General features: G+C 43.6%; 4 protein-coding genes across 5 annotated transcripts; 3 read left to right on the forward strand and 1 right to left on the reverse strand.

Moving 5' to 3' along the window:
• Positions 1 to 560: 560 nt before the first annotated feature.
• On the forward strand, positions 561 to 5,847 carry LOC6608750 (DNA fragmentation factor subunit alpha). Its single transcript, XM_032716310.1, has 4 exons — positions 561 to 851; positions 3,858 to 4,073; positions 4,345 to 4,616; positions 4,675 to 5,847. Exons 1-4 carry the CDS (start codon positions 807 to 809, stop codon positions 5,033 to 5,035), a joined length of 894 nt encoding a protein of 297 aa, XP_032572201.1. The 5' UTR covers positions 561 to 806; the 3' UTR covers positions 5,036 to 5,847.
• Positions 5,848 to 6,823: 976 nt separating this feature from the next.
• On the reverse strand, positions 6,824 to 7,478 carry LOC6608751. The gene has a single exon (XM_002033438.2). The coding sequence runs from the start codon at positions 7,369 to 7,371 to the stop codon at positions 6,925 to 6,927; it is 447 nt and encodes a 148-aa protein (XP_002033474.1). The 5' UTR covers positions 7,372 to 7,478; the 3' UTR covers positions 6,824 to 6,924.
• An 883-nt stretch (positions 7,479 to 8,361) lies between these two features.
• LOC116800687 lies at positions 8,362 to 8,829 on the forward strand. The gene is made up of 2 exons (XM_032717067.1): positions 8,362 to 8,421; positions 8,586 to 8,829. The coding sequence occupies exons 1-2, from the start codon at positions 8,362 to 8,364 to the stop codon at positions 8,796 to 8,798; spliced, it is 273 nt and encodes a 90-aa protein (XP_032572958.1). The 3' UTR covers positions 8,799 to 8,829.
• Positions 8,830 to 10,602: 1,773 nt separating this feature from the next.
• Positions 10,603 to 18,178, forward strand: LOC6608752. 2 transcript variants are annotated; one of them, XM_032716272.1, is made up of 4 exons: positions 10,603 to 10,748; positions 11,456 to 11,858; positions 16,837 to 17,046; positions 17,146 to 18,178. In XM_032716272.1, the coding sequence occupies exons 2-4, from the start codon at positions 11,508 to 11,510 to the stop codon at positions 17,368 to 17,370; spliced, it is 786 nt and encodes a 261-aa protein (XP_032572163.1). In that variant the 5' UTR covers positions 10,603 to 10,748; positions 11,456 to 11,507; the 3' UTR covers positions 17,371 to 18,178. The 2 variants fall into 2 exon arrangements, with proteins under 2 accessions (XP_032572163.1, XP_002033475.2); XM_002033439.2 differs by having other exon boundaries at positions 11,461 to 11,858.
• The last annotated feature ends 979 nt before the right edge of the window (positions 18,179 to 19,157 follow it).

The following is a 19,157-nucleotide window of genomic DNA, read 5'->3' on the forward strand; positions in this document are numbered from 1 at the left end:
TGATAATGCGCAACCCCTCCCAATGGACTAATTGAATCCGAAAGCACCTTCCGATGGAAATAGAGATTAGATTGCTGGAATCACCTTAACTTTTCAGCCAGGATTGTTCCAGCAAACTCTTTGTGTTTTCTAGGTCCTAGGCCACAGCCAAATGTTAACATATTCAGCGGAGAGAACGTGTTTTTGACTATGCTTGTTGGCTCTTTGTAAGCTTTATGTTTCAATATTATTAAAATTTCTAATCAGTTTTTGTTTTGTTTTAGAAGCAAAGTATTACAAATAATTAACTGATACAATAAAAATGATGAAATAATCAAAATCTACAGAGAATAATTTATTAAAAAATTAATTTTAAACGAAAATATTAAGCTACAGAAAAATGTGTACTTATCATGATTAAAAAGAAACATGGCCAATAGAACATAAAACAAATATTATTTGAACTTATCAGTTAACAGTCATTTAACAGCGAGCATTCACAAACCTATCTTAACATCTGTTAGAAAGCACTTTTCTTTGCGTATAAAAGGCAGTGCTTTTGAGCAAATCGCGCTCATTTCAAAACCGGCGCTCATCGCAACAAAAGCTCCGCTGCGGAGCCGAGAAAATATTGTTAATTCCCCATTTGAAGTGCAGCTTGTGGAAGGAAATTCCAAGTTTGTTTGTTCGGACGCCGAGTGCAAGTGCAAGAAGCAAGCGAAAAGTAATCAAATCTATAGAAAAGTCATTTAATGTGGAGCAATTAAGCCTGGAAACAAAGTGCATAGTTAGAGTGAATAAGTAATCTAGTTGGAGCAAACAAAGCCATGGAGACTGCAGCGAACTCGGGCGACTCCAAAAAGCCTTTCAAAGTGAGTTCCCATGTAATTATAAATGAAAATAAAGGCCGCAGACGAACAATTGCATTTCAGGCGCATGCATTATTTTCCTGACATGTCCATTTTTGGGCGTTGTTGTTTTCGCCTTTGTTGTTGTTGGCCGCGTGCTGCGTTCGCTACTTTTTTTCCTTTTTTTTTTTGGATTCGTATGGAAACTGGGTTGAACTTCAGAACTCAAGAGAGCCAAAAGCTCGAGTTAAGAGAGTGGCGAAAGCTCAGTAATAAGCATTAACTGTCTGAAATTTGACTTTGCAAATTCAAAAACACTATTTAGTTGCTTTCTTTCTCTTTGTCCCTTTTTGCATGTTTGTCTTGCTTTGCATTTGCCTTTTGATTCGAGTATTGGGAATTGTGTGCTTTTGGCATTTGTTTTACTTGACTGCTGGGCCTTTGTTTCCTGTTTAATTTGTTTATCTGCCGCTTAAACAGCAGAAAGCTGTTTAAAGTATTATGGGGATGTAAAAAACGTGCTTAAGGTTGCAGAAAACCACTGGAAGTACATGCAGCTGACAACTCAGAGGAAACCAATAAACCACAAAGCTATTTAAATTGTCTGTGGAACACAGAAAACAACTTTCGTAAAACATGACTGGAGATAACCTCCAGGAGTTCCCTTCCCCCACTTTATCCATTAAAAGGCCGCTGCTTATTAAAATAATTAATTCAAAAACCACCAAACGCAAATCGGCTTAAAAGCTGTCAAATACCATGACAGCCATGAAAATGCCATTAAAAAGGGAAAACTTTTCATCCCGACATGTCGCTGTAATTAGCCAACAGCCACGCCCACATCCACGCCCACGGCCCGCCTCAGGCATTTTGTTAATAATTTATTAAACAATCTACATAATGCCGCGGCATAGTTCAAAAGCAATTTAAAGTTGTCGCCTAATTTCCCCAGCGACTCGAAAATCTGCGGCTTACGCCCATCAAATATTAAAATGTCCTGCGACTTGTGGATTCTGCCCGCATCTTGGATGCAGATGATACGAGTCTCTGGCACGTATCTTTCGGCTGCTCCTAAACGTAGCCAGACGCCGGAGGTCGTTGCACGTTCATCTACATACGTATGTGTGGTCCAGGACCCTCGGGTCCTTATGGCTGAGCAGCTCGAGTTAGTTGAGATTTAAAAGCCCTCAGCTCGCTGCTGCTCTCCCAATCTTCCCAAGTCGATTTGCATACCCTTTTGTGTATAAACTGGTCATCTACAAAAACACTTCACTGATTTGATCTAGACTTTCACATAAATTTGCCTGAACTTGTAGTGTTGCTAGTTTGGAAATTTGTATCTTAAACAGTAGTTCTTTTCAATATTTAAATATTGTTTTTATACTTAAATATAAAAAAATAAAGTTTTATTTACCACGAAATGCCAAGAACTTGAAAGACTTTTGAAACATGTTTACTTTCCAAATAAATCTTGTTTCTGCTTTGTATAAGCTTTGTATCATTTTGCGGGTAATTAGATAAACTGCTAATTGAATTGCGACCGCTTGAAAAATCGACGGCACTTGGAAAATCAACTAATGAGATCAACTAAAACTTTGGACAAGTTTCCGAACAAAAACTATGCTTTTGTTTTCGACGCTGCCGCGACTCCCACTTGTCAGATGCTCCAGTAGTTGGGCAAAGTTTTCATTGTTACAAAGTTGTGGCCCCACACGCCCCATTCATGATATGATTAATATTTGGCGCTTTCGCAGCACAAAAGTTGTCTGGCTTTAAGTATTTATAAGATAATTTAGGGACGACCTCCGCCGTTGTCTGGGCAAATGGAATTGGGATGATAGAGCAGCCGGGCATGAGTAAAATGAAATGCAAACTCGAGTACAATTTCATTTAGTCACGGCGCTCTCAAATATTCATGAAGGACCTCAAGGAGTTGCACGCTGCCCGACGTTTCGGGGCTATAAATTCTGGGTGGAATGCACTCGTGCCATTTGATCCTCCTTGCGCCTCCTTCTGGACGGGTCTAATTTATGTTTCGTTTAACCTTAGTGCTGAGGCATCATTTAACATCGCATGCAAGTTTAATAGAGCCAAAGGCTTGCGTCCTTCGTCCTTGCAACCGGCGAACAGCACCAACCTATGGTATTCGCGAAGGAGCATGCAGCATGAAGAATGCTGACATGCATAACTTGTCAAATAAAAAGAAATTTAAAAGGATACGCCAGGGAATCGGGGAGTGGGGAACGTGGGGATAAACGACAAATATTTGCACCGCAGCTGCTGGAGTGCATGTCAAACTGCCTTCGAGATCTCGAGCAAAAGCAAAAGTAGAGGAGCACATAGAACTCGGCATTCGCAACTGATATATGCACAAAGTCGTCGGGCTGTGGGAGGCACTTTAAGGTTGTGACATCCCCTCCCGGGAAAATGCCGTCCATAAATCTCAATTAGAGCAAATGGACACTTGACAGCAGGACATGACGTGGTCGCAAATATTGCGTTCATTTATTCATTGCGATTTTTCGGGGAATGGAAAACAATCAGCGTCGACATGTGGTTGTGCATTTATTATTTAGCAACTTGCACTCCTGTTTATCTTTTCTCTTTGTTTAATGGCATTTTTAAGGATTGCCTAATTAAATAACTATAAAAGCTGGGCAAACTTTGCGTTGAAAGGAGAAACAGACTGAATAATTAAGTGCAAGCGGGAGGATTATTAATAAATCAGGCGGAAAGTTTCCATAGTTTTTCCATTCCGTTCACGTTGTTTTCCCAAGAAAAAGGGTGCGGCTAAAGGAAAATTTACAACTTTTCCCATTTCGATGTTTTTCTGTTTTCTTATTTTGGGTGCCGGCGATGTGAATATTTTATAGGACCTCAGTTGTTTCCCATCTGACATTAATATATTATTCATTTGATGAGTTACACATGGCCCTGTAACTGCTACTGCCTCTGTATCCGTAATTGCAAACGTGTAATGGTTTATTATTCCCTTTTCCCGGCACTGTCCTTCCGCTTTTTTATGGACAGGTCAAGGACGTAACACGCAACATTAAGAAGGCTGTCTGCGCCTCCAGTCTGGAGGAGATCCGCAGCAAGGTGGCGGAGAAGTTCGAGAAGTGCGACAACCTGCCCACCATCCACCTGGACTCCGACGGCACGGAGATCGACGACGAGGAGTACTTCCGCACCCTCGACGAGAACACGGAACTGGTGGCCGTCTTCCCCGGAGAACATTGGATAGATGTGAGTAGCTTAAAAGGAAACAGGCACTTAAATATAATTATATCAGCACCTTTTTTATTTAAAGCACCTCAATAAATTCGTTTTCCGATTGTGTAATTTTCATTTCTCCAAGTGAACACCGCTTAATTGGGATAACTCATTTTATGTGTCCCTCCTTTTATCTGCCATAATGACTAATTGCATTATTTCTGGAATGCCATGAAAGCGCTCCATGAGCAGAGGACCAAAGCCAGGGAGATTAAATTAAATGCTATCTGCACTCTGTTTATAGCCCACTCACTACGTGACGATAACCACTCCACATGGCAACGAGGCAGGAACTGGAAACGGGGATCTGAACGGAGGAGGCGAGGGCGACACCACCGATGCCAACAACTCGGAGTCGGCTCGCATCCGCCAACTGGTGGGCCAGCTGCAGAACAACCTCTGCAACGTGTCCGTGATGAACGACGCCGACCTGGACTCACTCTCCAACATGGATCCCAACTCGCTGGTGGACATCACGGGAAAGGAGTTTATGGAGCAGCTCAAGGATGCGGGAAGGTGAGCTTAATAGCTTTTCCAAATACCACATAATTGTAGCATGATTTCATGACTTTAGGCCACTGTGTGCCAAGCGAAATGCCGAGGATCGCTTGAATCTGCTGAAGCTTCTGAAAGCTGGTGCCATTTTCTGCTCGGAACGTTACCCCGAGGATGCGGAGGCCATTGACCGGGAGATTGGACGGCAGTTGAACGAGGCGGAGAGTGGACAGATGAGCACCACAACGACGAGCAACACCCGCACCATCGAGGTGGTGCAGTGCGACAATCAGAACACGACGATAACAATTACGGTGGGCGAGGCCACCACCACTTGCGCCACAGCCAGTAGAGCGATGGGATCCTCCGCTGCCGAAGCGGCGGCCAATGAGGCCAATGCCAATCCGAATAGAAATCCAAATGCCAACGGCGACATCTGACTGCCCATTTTGGGCAGTCTTAGGTAAAGTCTGCCGGCGGAGGACTAACGCAACTGGGTGCGCAAATCAAAATCAAGAGCCAAAAGGATATACCGAAGACATCAGTCCTGCAACATTGGGTTAACATAAATCGTATTTGTAGCATGTAATTAGGCACTGCGAAATCAGCAAAAACGAAACGGAGACGAAATCAAGTCATGGAGAATGCTTCATAGTATCTAAGAGCAAATGAAAGTTAACGAACAATACACGTACTAGATTTAAACACCGGGTCACGAGGCTCCAGAGGTCACGAGGCCCGTGCAGATTTGAAGAGTCTTTTAGCAATCACAGTCAGCGGAATCGTATTTAACCGCATATACACGAGTCACATCAAGCCGTACTAGATGAATAATAATCAAAGGTTAGCGAATTAAGTATTATACTTGAGGTAGAGTCCCACAACCAGAGCGAATCCCAATTGGATGGAGGTGTCCCAGGAAACGGTTGATTTGCTTGCCGTGTAAATTGTGTTACGAATAGTAGGTAGAGTGGAAACGCACATCAAAAATTGTTTTTAGACCAATGCCATTGTGAATGTCATTCGTTAAAGGCCAATTGAGACTGACTGAATTTATGTGTAATAGGTTTTTTTCGTGGTTTGAGCGGTTCGGGAAAGATCGGATGGAAGCCTCCAGCGCTGCTGCCCTGTCCTCCCAGAATCCCCGTCTTCCCGCCCCCGAATCCATAGCCAAATAAATTTAAGCGACAGCAAACATTGTTAGCTAATTAAACAATAAAGGAACACAATAACGCAAATTGCAATTGCCCAATCAAAGTTGGTAACTGTAACTGTCTACAATTTGAATAAGCAATAAGGGAAACCGTAAACGAAAACGAAATCTAAAACCGAATGCAAACAGTGAACAATTATTAAATATAGTGAAACGCATTCAGTAAATGCAAGTGAAAATTCCGAGGCAAACTATATACACGAAACCAAGTAATAAATAAATGATTATTAAACTAAAGTTGATTGAACTAGCATAACTGGCAAACGGGGCGTATGCGCAACGCACAAAGCGTGTGCAACAGGGCGTATGGACTGCATCCTGCTCTTCCGCTGGCAAAAGAGAGTTTCCCTTCCTTCACCGCTCCTTCCATTTCCCTTTTTCCAGTGTGAGAGAGCGCAAGAGAGTGGGAGTCCTGCACCTGCTGCTGCCATATAATTGCATTACTCTTCTGCCATTCAACTTTCTTCGTGACGTCACTGCCCCATGACGTTTGCAGGTCCTGGCTAGCTGATTGCGATGGCCTACTAACACAGTTCAAAGCTCCCGGGTGACCCAAATTCGAGACGACAGCGCCCCACAGCAACGCCCTCTTTGTGGGCGTGGCCCTGGCTTTGATGAATTGAATCCAGCGTCCTGTGGCCTTTGCATACTCAATACACCCCTACTAGCACAGCACATCCTTTTTCGGTTCCCATTCCTTGGTTGCTCTTTTAATTTGCGCCCTCGGCGATTTTCATCCTGCTGGCAGGGAAAAAAACGAGAAATCATGGGGCGAAAAGCGCCCAAAAATATTAAAAATGTAACTGAAAACCGGGTTTGACCGCTTTTGATGTGCAATGGCATTTGCGGTGGGCTGCCTGGCCAAGAAATTTTCACACACACTTGAGCTTGTAATTCTTTTGATGTTGTCCTGCAGATTAAGAGGAAATGCCGGAAGCGGAAATGGAAACTTAATCGAAAGCAATCTGAGCTGCGAACGCACCGATTTTGTTCCTTTAAATAAAAATATAATGACTCTCTGATTGAAAGTTGTACATTTATTTTACGAATAATTTAGATAATTATTCATTTCAAGTAAATTTTGTACGCTTGTTTCCTGAACGTAGACAACAATTTTTAACAGTCTAATTTAGACCGCTTCATTGATAGCTTACGGTAGGCACCACCCAGTACCTTACTGGCCGAGATCCGTTTCACCTTAAACAGTCGACCATCTATCTCGGCACATGAGAAAAACTTGGTGCGGGCAGGGAAAAAGATCGTGGATGTTCCGCACTTGCTACAGTTGACCGCGCGATCTTCGTAGAAAGTCCTTTTCGATTTATGGATCCTTGTCCTTTTGCATTTTCTCACATTCACTGATTTCGACGCTTGGGCTTCTGGTTCCTTACATTTACGTTCCCGATTTAAAATCCTCGAACTTCTGCAGCCCTGGGACATGGGTGACGGTGACTTTTGAACCTCTTCGGTTTCTTTCACATTTTCCGCAACGTTTTCTGGTGATTGCGGTAATGGAGGAGCTCCTTCATCAGTCGCGGCTTGTTCTCCATTTTCTTGACTCATTGTCTTGTGATATTTATCTACAACTTATCGGTAGAACGTGTGATTCGTTGAAGGGAATGTTTGTAAATGACGACTGCCTGTGTTTTAGTAAGACAGCAGAATTCAATGCGTACTGAGTTTTCACGAATCTAGCATTTCCTGGCTGCTACTTTGTATATCTTGCTTTAAATCTTTATAAATCTTAGAAAGAGCTTTAAAATTCTATGTTTACCAATAGCTTGCTAATCCAACTTGAGCTCTATGCTCTTTTGTGGCGATCCGACAGTGGATTAATTTCGGTGGAAATCAAGTCGGGTATCACCACTTTATTTCGCAAAGCATTCGACCCCCATACATATACACAAATCCACCGTCTATGACGCTTGTTGCGTGCACACACACACGCAAACAAACGAGGACTATATGTCCTCCAAGCACAAATGTCAAACGTCTCACAAGAAAGAGGCGGTGGCTGTGGGGGAAAGTGGGCGTGGCAGGGTAAACAACATATCGAGTGAAGTCCTGCTTGGCTCGTCTTACTAACGAGTCGCTTTTCCCCCAAACGAGGACATAATTCTCAACAATTTTTGCTGCTCGCCTTTTTTATTTTCGCATATATACTTTACACACATTTCCCCCAAATAAAAGTCAAGGATAGGGAAGCGGGTGGCCAGGATGTCCTTAGCGGAGCGGTGAAGGGGAAGGGAAGGGATTGCAGTGGCAACCACTCGCCCCGGGCTGTTGATTTTTATTCAAGAGCGTGCGTGGGTGTGTGTGTGTTGCACATAAACAAGACGCTGTGTAATAGATGCCGCAATGGGCATTACTAATGCGCCCCGTGGCACTTTTGCCCATATTTGCGACAGCGGGGCAGGGGTGGGGTGTAGAAATCAACGGGCTTTGTGGGCGGCGAGGGCGGTCCATAATTGTGCAGTTAGAGCCGCCGGCAGCCGCAAACTGGTGCTTAGATTGCCTCATTTGGATGTTTGCTTTCGCCATCCGGAAGTCATTATGGCTGCGGATATGGGTATGCGCACCTACACCACGAGAAACATCATTCAAGCGAAATTAGTGAATGTTATAAAATCAAAAAGAAAATTATATATAGTATATATTCTACACAGACTGATGCATAAGCTCATTATTGTCATAGGTTATAGCATACAAAATAACGAAATGATAGAATTATTTTTTTCGTACCTTGTAAACAATATTTCTACTCACATTAACATTAGTTTTCGCCGCAGCAACAGCAGGGTGCGGATGTGGCAGCCAGCTTGAAGGAGCTGCAAGGGGAGATGGCGCATCCATTGGGCAGCCAGTGCGTCCGCGATTGCCTCGCCGAGAAGGGCAGCCTAGTGCTGGATCCGCTGGGTGAATGTCAGCAGGTCGAGCAGCAGTTCGACTGTACACTGTACTGCATGTTTGATGTGGAGCCGCGCTATTAAGCCATTAACCGATATAGTGCAAATACGCACAGGCTTGCTGGCCATTAAACCAATTATGGCCAGCCCGTAGCACGTAGGTATCCTTACACAGGAAACACACAAAATAATGAAGTATGTCATTAAGGGGGGGAAATGTAATTGCTTGTTACATGGCGGCAAGGTCGATGCCAGTGCTTGTTTTCTCTCATTATTTTCCATTTCACATTTATTTTAATTTAATTAAAATGTTTGGCATTTTTTTGTATGTTTTTGGTTTGCCCCGCATCGAAATGCTATTTTTTTCCATTTAATTTCATTTAGACTGCTGACAGCAGGCGCAAATATTTGGCATTTACCCGCACCACTGCCTTGTGTGTGTTTTTCGCCTGACGAGTTTTTGGCGAAAAGTGCCACATATCCAAGGACCAGGATCAGAGGCCATTTATCATCGCCACATGCGGCGGCATGACCTTTGCGACGACATGTGAGTTAATTAATCTAACTGGCCAGACGGCCAAGGTCGCGCATCGCAATTAAGCATGGCAGCTGATGATGAAGGGAATTTACCTTCGCGACCAGACGCATAAATTTCAATTTGCACCTATGCATTTAAATTGATGGCGATGGAGGTCCTGCAGCAGGAGCAGCATGCTGCATATGCGAAAAGTTGTTCGCGCCGCGCTTCAATGCGCAATTAGCGGACCATGGCCCATAAATTATTTGAACCGCCGGCGGGGGAAAATGGGAAATGGAAAATGGCGGGCGGAAATGAATGCCCAGCAGGGCGAATAAACAGATGAGCGTGCACAATTTCGCCCAGCAACCCGAATGCTTGGGCCTAAAGTATGCACTTCAGGTAGTTGGGACAAGGACCAGGCTCAAAGTGCGTAAACGAGATAACCGACCCACAGATATATTGTTATCCATCACGTGACTGCAGTGGGAATCACGTGCTCAGTCCATGTTCAATGCCGAACTTCCGCAACCGGGCGCAATCAAATTAACCTTGGCTCACGCGGCGTATGCGCAATATTTCTGCCATTTAAGCCCAGCGCTGTGATAAATGCGGCTAAGTGGCTTTGTTTGCTCCCAATGCGAACAAATTCGATCGGCGCGCAGCGGCCGGGGACTCTCTCATGCATTTTAAACATTCCGCCAATGCAAATGCCAATAAATCTCGGCTTTTGTCTCGCCCTCAAAGGCAATGCACCTTTGTTGAAAACTTTTGCCCAGCTCTCGGACGCTTTAATTATGCAGCCAGCAGCAGCAGCAGTCTCATTATGCCGAAGTGACATTTTTCAGCTGCCCGCCGGAGTTTTTCGCCAAAATTGCCAACTTTATTTTTATTGCATTTTTAAACTTTGCCCTTACGCGCCTGAAAGTTCGGGCTAAAATATTTATATTTGCCATCACGCCCCGCAAATACACAGTGCTGTTTGTATTCGTTTTTATCTTCTTGTGGTCCCGGCTAAGTAGAACTATTTGCAGCTGCTCCAGTAAACTTTTCCCACCTACCAGGTCATAGAATCCCGATCCCAGGCCACATTTCTTTTTGCCAACTTTACTTTATGCGGCATAGGGTCTATGCTTCTGGCCCGGCACGCCCAGCGTGTCCTGGCTAACAGCGGCTTAACAGAGAGCGCGCTCTCTCTCACTCTTCGCCTCTCTTCTTTGCGAGTGTCCTGCTCTCACGGCCAAAGCTCCGCGAAGGTTAGACTTTGCTGTGTGTTTGCAGGACCTGCTGACTTTGCGCCGTGTGTGTTTGCGCTGGCCGAGGCTGTCGGCAAACTCGACGAGTCCTGCCACGTTTAAATACAGCACGCACAGACGTCTGGCAATTTATTCCAAGTTCGGCCGGCTTTTGTTGCACTTGGCTGCTGTGAGTAGTCGGCTCGCGATCTCAGCCAGAATCGCGTATTGTGATTGTTGCCGGAAGATGTGAAGAATTCGGTTTTTAAATCAAAGTGCAAGGTAAAGAGAAACTAAATGTTGCTCCTAGAGTTCAGTGTATATAAACCAACTAACTAGCTTTTTGTCTAAAAGAGGCTTTTGTAAATAATGGAAAATAATTAGCTTAAAATAATTAGTTTAGCTTTCAGGATAAAACATAACAAGCAAGCACATGCAAACTATATTCTTTTGGACTTATAATTGCCTCAATATATTTAAATTAAGTTTTACCAAACAAAAAAGTTGGCCAATTATATTCGTTTGAAAAACTCTAAGCACGTTTCTACAGCTACTATTAAATACAGGACATCAAAATTTAAATATTTGTGGGTAGATTTTTTTAAAGCCTTTGGTAAAAATGTACAGAATTTAAAGAGTCGATGGTAAAATTGTAATTCAATAACCTGCCATAGTCTCCTATTTTTTGGTCACGAGAAATTTCGTTTTCTCTGTTGCTTTAAGGTCAAGCAATTTTAGAAATTGCAAAACTTTTTTAAATCAAAGCCAAAACAAAGGCCAAACAACGATTTCGTTATAAATTTTACGGTCAATGCAAACAACGTACACGCGTTTATGAAATAACAATAACACACAGTCTGGCAGTTTTAGTATGCTTGGCTCAGCTTTGAAACATCCTCGAATGCCATACAACATATTTCAATTATCGTCTAAATTTGTTTTGCTCGTCATAAATCTCTTTCTCTCTCTCGACCATGTTTTCGAACCAGTGCAGCAAGGAGTCCAGACAAGACGAACAAACTCTCGAGACGAGGTAAATAGATGACAGCAATGAATGCGGATGAGACAAAGCAGGCTGGAATGGCTCAAGGAGCTGAGGAGGAGCAGGAAGCGGAGAAGGAGCAGAAGAAGGAGAGCGATGGAGCAGGGCAGTGTGATCCTGCGAGCAGAATAGTGGCTCCTCCGCCCAGGCAGCGAACTCTAACAAGGACAGACGAGCTGGATGCGGACTGCGAGGACATCGAGTTGGATGCCGACGATGGCGTGGACGATGCGGCGGATAGCATCACCTTGGAGTTGGCACTATCGCCGCACAGCAGCACCACGCCCACGCCCTCGCCCACCACCGCCGACGAGGACTTCGCCCAGCTGGACAACAGCAAGCCCTTCAAGGTGGGTATTCCACTCGCTACTCGCACATCCTTCATGTCCTTTGTGGCATTTAGCCACGCTACCTGGCGCCCCGTCAACTGGGCCAGCATTTCGTTAAGTGATTACTGCGGTGCTATTGTTACGCTTGATGGGTATATAGAAAAAAATACAAAAATTAAACTGAAAACGGAGGAAAAAGTTTGACGGTCAGGACGAACAAAGTGAAGGGTTCCCCGACGGAACGGCCACTTCAAAGCCTTCGGCGTTGAGTGGCATCATCGACATTGGCACTGCTGCTGAAGTGTTGCTACCGGTGCTTTATTCGCCCTTTAAGCATTCGTCCAACTTTTCAATCCGCTGCAAGAGCTGGTGCGGGAAAAATTCCGGGAAAACAAAGCTGTTTCCTTTTGCCCACTCCCCACTGCCTTCACCATTGCAAACTCCATTTGATTGTGCGGATTGCGTGGCGCTGCCCAATTTGGAGCACAGAAAGAAATGATTAGGATCACAAATAGTCGCTGTCAATTCTGCAAAGTTTACGAAACAATTTACGCATCCATTTACCTATTTAAGAAACTTTGCATCTTTAAGTTTAAACTCTAAAGACTGTTTGTGTAAAAATACAACATATCAACATTTGCAAAAATTCAAGAATTCTGCTTACGATTAATATGATTTGACTCTTAAATTTTAAATGACTTAAATGAAACGTTTACAGTAATATCCAATTACCCACTTATAGTAAGTCATGCTCAGCTTAAATCAGCAACACTATTAATATAATAATACAATATAGTATAGACCATATTTCACCCTCTACTCAGATTAGCTCCTTGCACATTTTTTGGCTGTGTGGCTGGTCAACAATGGAAATTTAATTAAAATGTTCAAACTCCTCAGCTGCATAGGGTAGTGGGATTAACATGCGGGCGCCCAAGTGCTTCGTATATCATTGTAGACCAGCCAGCTGGCCATTCCGCCAATCGCCTCCAGTGCCACGCCCACATCTAAGCCGCCTCGTGGCCGCCTGTGTGGGCGGCGATAACGATAAGTAGGTGTCTTGGCCACGCCAGCTGCACACCCTAATCGATGTATTGTGTGTTAACGGCATCAGAACGATGGCCATAACAATATAAACTGGCCAAAAGATCGGCGTCTACTAGCTATCAAGTGGCTGTAAATTTGCCAGGCGAAAGCAATTAATTGACGGCTTGACGTGGCCGAAACGCGATGTCATTTGTCAGTGGCAACCGACCGGTGATGATGATGGGTGAGCGTGGGCCACGTGACGTATGCGTAATTCATGCGCATTCCGGCTAATTAATAAGCCCTCATCTTGTCTGCTATCTGACACGGGCATCTTCTTTATCGAGCTCTCGAGGGAATCGCCAAGTGCCTGATTCAAAACACTGGCTTTCCTCGAGATTTGTATAATCCCTTTGACTAATTCCAGAAGCAGCTAAATGAGAGTGGAAATTAAGGAAAGGGTTGGTAGTCAGATACCAATTAATATGCCAACACATGAATGCGTGAGATAGGGTTAATATTATCCTGTATGAAAATAATTTGCATCTCTTCTGCTTAATAGCGATTAGTTCAATAATTCGATGGTAACCATGACTGATTTGTAGTTTGGTTTACTCAGAAGGATAACTTGGTTTGCATCTACTACTCAGATAAAAACTTATAGCAGTGCTGCCACACAGAAAGAAAATTTTTGACTTTAAAATATAAATAACTTGAAATTTAGCTGGATTTTTAAATCAGAATAAAATAAATATATATTAAATAAAGCGAAATTCGACTGGAAAAGAGCTGAATTGGCAACATTATCTGCCACAGACTTCAGTTGACTGCGTAGTATATTATTTTACTTCGCATGCAGTTTTAGTTATTATTCTGCTTAAGGAAATTCTGTGGTTGCCCAGAACACTTCTGGCCCTGGCAGAAAATTAGATTCCTGTAAAACAAATCTCATTGGACGAGGAAAAATCCAGCTTCCATTTTCCCCACTGGGGTAACGCGCAAATGTGTTTTTCATGTCACAGTCATTTGGGGTCCAAAGTCCATCTACGGGCACCACCTTTCCGTGGGAGTCAGCAAATGCAAATGGTTCAAAAATAAATCCTGATCCATTCGGTATGGAGAGGCTTACATTAAAGGTGGGTCGGATATTAAATTAGCAGACATGCGGCATGAAACAACATCAGCAAGGAGACAGTCAAACAAATAAACAAATAGAAACGAAGAGCAAACATATCTCAGAATACGCCACGTTGCGCATTAAGCCAAATAAACGGGCATTCTTCATGTCCAGACAAGCGTGCAACTTAGCGCCCCGCTGTCCTCCGACTCAAGTGAGCTAATAAGTACGTGTAAGTGTGGAATGCGACGAGTTTGAAACCAGTGAGAAGTCATCTTGGCCCATGGAGCTCGAATGAATGAGCGATGCTAATGATTTCCTCAAAACAAAGCAGAACACTGAGAAAAAAGCAATGAGTTGTTTAAAATTCTAGGTTTTTGTAGAATTGCGTATAGAGTGCATTGTTTCAGTGCCTAAAACAATGTGTTGCTATGACATTTCGGTGGCAATCAGGGGCAATTAGTGCCCAAATGTCTCCGGTAGACTCCGAGTAATGGCAACATGAGATGGACAATGGGCACCGCAGGCACATCACAGCTATTTGCGGGGGTCGTGACCATGGTCCATACCAAATTAATGCGGCTTTCGTTACCTAGCCCCGAAATCGGTTTTCCGCATTCGAGTTACTCGAATTCGAGTGCCATAATTGCTAGCATCCTCAGCAATTTGCATATCCTGACCGACCCTAAGTGCTATTTGAACAACAGTTTCCCTAGCAGGCCACATCTCGTGATGCCTCATGGCGAATTCATGGCTGCATGGCGAGAGTCCTGCGCATTGTCCTTGCCACACTTCTGGCTTGTTTGTCGCCTGTTCTAATGATGGTCTCCTGCTACGCAAACTATGAATTTACAGGGGCAATATTGACGCTGTCCGCCGGCAGAAACAGAAAAGCGAGGGTATATGTATAGCCTTAAGGCTCTACCACACGGGGGATAAATATTTGCCAGTCTCTGGAGCAGAGACTACAATTTGGCCAAAGTGAAACCGCAAATCAGGTCGAGGCACTAAGCGCTGCAAGATGAACCCACTTCATTTTTCCCTGCCAGCCAATTGAAGGGATTGACCAAAAAGTCAGAGTTCAACAGAGGCCACTCGAAAAGTGAGAAAACTCGGGCTCGGCCCGTTAAGAAAGCCAAGTTATAATGACTTTCTGGCAGCAAAAAGGACGAAAAAGTGGTAACAGGCAAAGAAAGCCGCAGGACATTGGCATTTGGCCCAGACTTCGTGGCAGGGGTGCAGATTGAATGGTTTGTGCGTGGTCGCTGATTTTCAGAATGAATACAATCCCTACGGTTCGTTATACCAAATAGTGCTTTTGGCTTTAATGCCCACCCAAGCCCACAGACCAATGAAATTCGCATTAAACGCGTGATAAAGTTTCATTGTTGTCGCTTTGGCTTGGGTTTCCACCAACTGAGCTCCAGACTGCCACCAGACGGTATGGCGTTGGCCGTTTGATGGATTCACTAAGCATCCAAAGCATCGTATAATTGGTTTAGCACATTGATTGATGGGCTTGTGATGCCAGAAAAAAGGACTCTTTTGGGGCTGATGACTCTGCTTTTGAGTGCGGACTGGGAAGGCAGCGATTAAATGGCCACAGACCGCTTGACAGTTGGCTGTCAACTGGAGACACCTGAAGATCTGTCAGAAGCAACCGCATCCATTGGCAATTCATCAGTATATGTACGTACACACAGGGCGTATACGCAACACAATGCCCAAAAGGATCACAAAGGAGGCGTTGGCAACTTTTCGACAGAGCTCTCCCACTCGCTTGACCATTCGTTCCTTCTTGTTTTCTTTCACCTTTCGCCTGACCCACCCATCCATACTCGACCTTGACAGCCTGTTTGGAATCGACAGCATTATGCCCTAAATATTTTAGTAGCAATCTTTTAGGCCCAACAAACGAGAGAAAGAGAGGCTGGACGCCAGCCGAAAAAGCAGAAAAGGTTAAAAAATATAATCGCTTGAATGTGCCGACTTGTGCCTTGACCTTCCCATTGTTCGTTGGCTTTGTTGTGATGGCAAATGATAAATTGATTAGTTGTTGCTGCTGGCTGCTGCCTTCACCCCATCCACCTCCATCCACCTTCCTCAAATATTCAAATTCATATTTATGTTCATCGCAATTAACCTCCGTCTTTTTGTATCCGCACTCCTATCTTTGTCGCCGCGCTTCGTTAACTTCATATTGTTTTTATCGACGGCATTAATTGGGTGCCTTAGGGGCCTTTTCGCAAATTAAAGCAATCAAATGTCGTCTGTGTGTTGCTATAGCTTAATGGATAAAATGTGCGAGGGCTAAACAATTGACTACGAGTATGACAAACATTTTTGGCTAGCTAAACATTTCGCATTCGGCTTCACATCCACATTGCGATTGATAGTTACTATTACCTTAAACGCTTAAGTATCTACTTTTAAAAGCCAGATTGACAAATTTACCTCAAAGGCCATAAGGGCAATTCGCAGCTCGAATATTTGGGTTAAAAGTGGTCAGGCATTTTATTTATTCTAGACTTAATTAAGTCGCCAAAAGGTGTCCTTCGCTTTTATTAAAAATTCTTTAAAAAATTTGTAAAACACTGTAATAATCTGTAAGCCATATTTTATGTTTTATATAGTAGTTTAACCATATAAGAAAAGGTTATACACTATGATTATCATAATTACCTAGTATTATAACCCTTTTCATAACTCTTTTAAATATAAATACCTTTTTACGTAGCCATTTCTCGCAGTGTACTAGTTAAGCCTTCTTCCATCACAGCTATGCAATTTCCGGCATGTCAATACTGAGCGTGAATTCGGCGTAAAATTCCTAGTAATCCGTCGCCTCCATTCCAGATCAAGGACATCACGAGGAACATCCGTAAGGCTGTTGTGGCCACAACGCTGTCGGAGCTGCGGGCGAAGGTGTCGCTCAAATTTGAACGGGCTCAGCCGGCGATACACCTGGATTGCGATGGCACTGAGGTCGACGATGAGGAGTACTTCAGCACTCTGGAGCCAAATGCCGAATTGATTGCCGTCTTTCCCGGCGAGCAGTGGCGCGATGTGAGTTACTTTCGTCCCTTCTTTTTTCGAACCTGGATATGACTCCGAATTAGACTCATCCGACCATTCGTCCATCGAACCCTTCAATTTGCCCCACAGCCCAGTGACTACAATGCCAATCTGCGTCGCACATCGCTGGATGCACAGCGTCTGCGGAGTCTGGTGAGCAAGCTGCAGCCGAACTATATGAACGATGATGATTTGGACAAGCTGTCGAACATGGATCCCAACTCCCTGGTGGATATTACGGGTCGGGAGCCCAAGGACAACGAATACTCAGCCAGGAGTGATGCCGCCCGGCTATCCACGGAATTGTCTTGCTAAGGGGATGCATCGTTCCCTCAACGAATTAACGTATGTTAGCTTAAGAAATGTGTGAATTGGGATGTAAATATGGAATTTGTACGAGTTTATATGGCTAGCCGGAGTATTTTTGGAAAAAGTTTTGATGACGGCACTTGATGCGACCGATATTTGGATGGTTGTTTTTGCTGCTGGAGGTTTTAACTCGCTAACCGTAGACCAGAAAGTTGTGTATTTTTCGAGCCCACATTGTCGTAGAGCAACTCACTCCGAATGTCTATTATCAGCCGCTAATTGTTCCTAGACCAATAGTCGTGTATGAGCCCATAGACTGGAGTGCCTTGAAGGCCGATCTCCAGCACTGGACTACCTTATCCTCACCTCACCTAACCTCACTCAGCGGACGATTAACGAGCTGCAGAATAGAATTTGATCTAGACAAATAGATATTAAAATATATGAAATATAGTATATTTTCCATAGCAGAATACTTGTGAATGCCACACGAATACCAATGCAGATTGGGTTATTAGGGAGCAACTAGAACTTGACGTTACTGAATCTCAATTAAATGAATTAATAATGGAATAAACCTTCACCCTAGGTGCACAGAAAGGGTTTTTGCCTGTATTTTGTATTTATGCTGCATCATTGAACAAGCACCATTTGCTGCACCATTCGAAAGGTTATCGAGACCTGAATTTAATTCAATTAACATTTACGTTGTGCCCGCAAAAATCAATTGCAAATCGTAATTTGTAACTATAAAAAGAATACAAAAACAAAAGATACAAAAGAAATAAATAAATGGATAAATGTGTGAAAATTACTTTTTATCGAAACAATAAAATGCGATTTTATGTGCTGAGTTGGAATCTTGTCCGGATTTGTTGCGGTCGAGAGAAACTACTTTTCACTTTCAAGGATAAGCAACTTGTGCAGTAATCCCTTTTATTTATCTGCTTTGGGAAATACCAATAACTTTTACATCAATACAATGATATTTCCATTCAAAATTTGCGAATATTTTTAGCTGGCAAAAGAGGGTCTGCAGCACTATGAAGAGCTATTAGTCTGATGCATTTGGGCCTGAATGCAACAACTATTTTAAAGTATATTTAATCAGCTACCTGTTTTCATTTAGGGCTTCTTTGAATTTAAGATTCATACACGTGCTGCATTTAAAGCTTACTCCCAGATGGCAAACTAGTTGCATCTAGATAGAAAGGATTCCACAATGTGAAACATGGTAAACATACTTTCCCCATCACCCATCGCCCGCCGGCCAATCCGGGTTTTTGTTTCCATGTTAAAGTTCCGGCTGCAATGTGCTCGGGAATCCCTGCCAGGCGTTGAAGTTTGAATGGAAATGAGATGGAACTTCCATTTAACCATTAGTCGTATTGGAAGCCGTGCGAGGACCTCTGGGCATCCGTCGCACACACAGAATGCGAGAAATTCTTAATGCGGATAATTTGCTGGGCTGGCGACAAAAGCGCAGGAAGTGTTACACATGGCTGCATAAAATGTGTGTTTTTGGGGGAAAAACACCGGGAAAACTGACAGATAAAGGTAAAGCCATGGAATGCCTGCCAGCAGCCAAATGCGGAAGACATTGGTCAAAGTTGGCTGCCCTTGGCTGGCTGGTGATATATGCTAGGATGTGTATTTATAGCTAACCAGCTCATTTCCCATGCAACTTTTTGTTTTGCCACCGTTTGCTTGCCCTTAAAAAGTTCGAACGTGCCACCAGGGATGGGTATATATATATATGGGTATAGGTACACCCGCCAGTTGCGGATTATATT

Source organism: Drosophila sechellia, chromosome 2R (genome assembly GCF_004382195.2).
Source record: "Drosophila sechellia strain sech25 chromosome 2R, ASM438219v1, whole genome shotgun sequence".
Lineage (NCBI taxonomy): Eukaryota > Metazoa > Arthropoda > Insecta > Diptera > Drosophilidae > Drosophila > Drosophila sechellia.

What these genes read in the sequence shown, in the direction of transcription:
- LOC116800687 (XM_032717067.1), top strand. Translation starts at nt 8,362, where the DNA reads ATGGCTGCGGATATGGGTATGCGCACCTACACCACGAGAAACATCATT. An exon ending in ACATCATTCAAGCGAAATTA is followed by an intron (nt 8,422 to 8,585) that starts GTGAATGTTATA and finishes CATTAACATTAG; the next exon opens with TTTTCGCCGCAGCAACAGCA.
- LOC6608752 (XM_032716272.1), top strand. Translation starts at nt 11,508, where the DNA reads ATGACAGCAATGAATGCGGATGAGACAAAGCAGGCTGGAATGGCTCAA. An exon ending in ACAACAGCAAGCCCTTCAAG is followed by an intron (nt 11,859 to 16,836) that starts GTGGGTATTCCA and finishes CCTCCATTCCAG; the next exon opens with ATCAAGGACATCACGAGGAA. An exon ending in CCGGCGAGCAGTGGCGCGAT is followed by an intron (nt 17,047 to 17,145) that starts GTGAGTTACTTT and finishes TTTGCCCCACAG; the next exon opens with CCCAGTGACTACAATGCCAA.
- LOC6608751 (XM_002033438.2), bottom strand. Translation starts at nt 7,371, where the DNA reads ATGAGTCAAGAAAATGGAGAACAAGCCGCGACTGATGAAGGAGCTCCT.
- LOC6608750 (XM_032716310.1), top strand. Translation starts at nt 807, where the DNA reads ATGGAGACTGCAGCGAACTCGGGCGACTCCAAAAAGCCTTTCAAA. An exon ending in CCGGAGAACATTGGATAGAT is followed by an intron (nt 4,074 to 4,344) that starts GTGAGTAGCTTA and finishes CTCTGTTTATAG; the next exon opens with CCCACTCACTACGTGACGAT. An exon ending in CAGCTCAAGGATGCGGGAAG is followed by an intron (nt 4,617 to 4,674) that starts GTGAGCTTAATA and finishes TCATGACTTTAG; the next exon opens with GCCACTGTGTGCCAAGCGAA.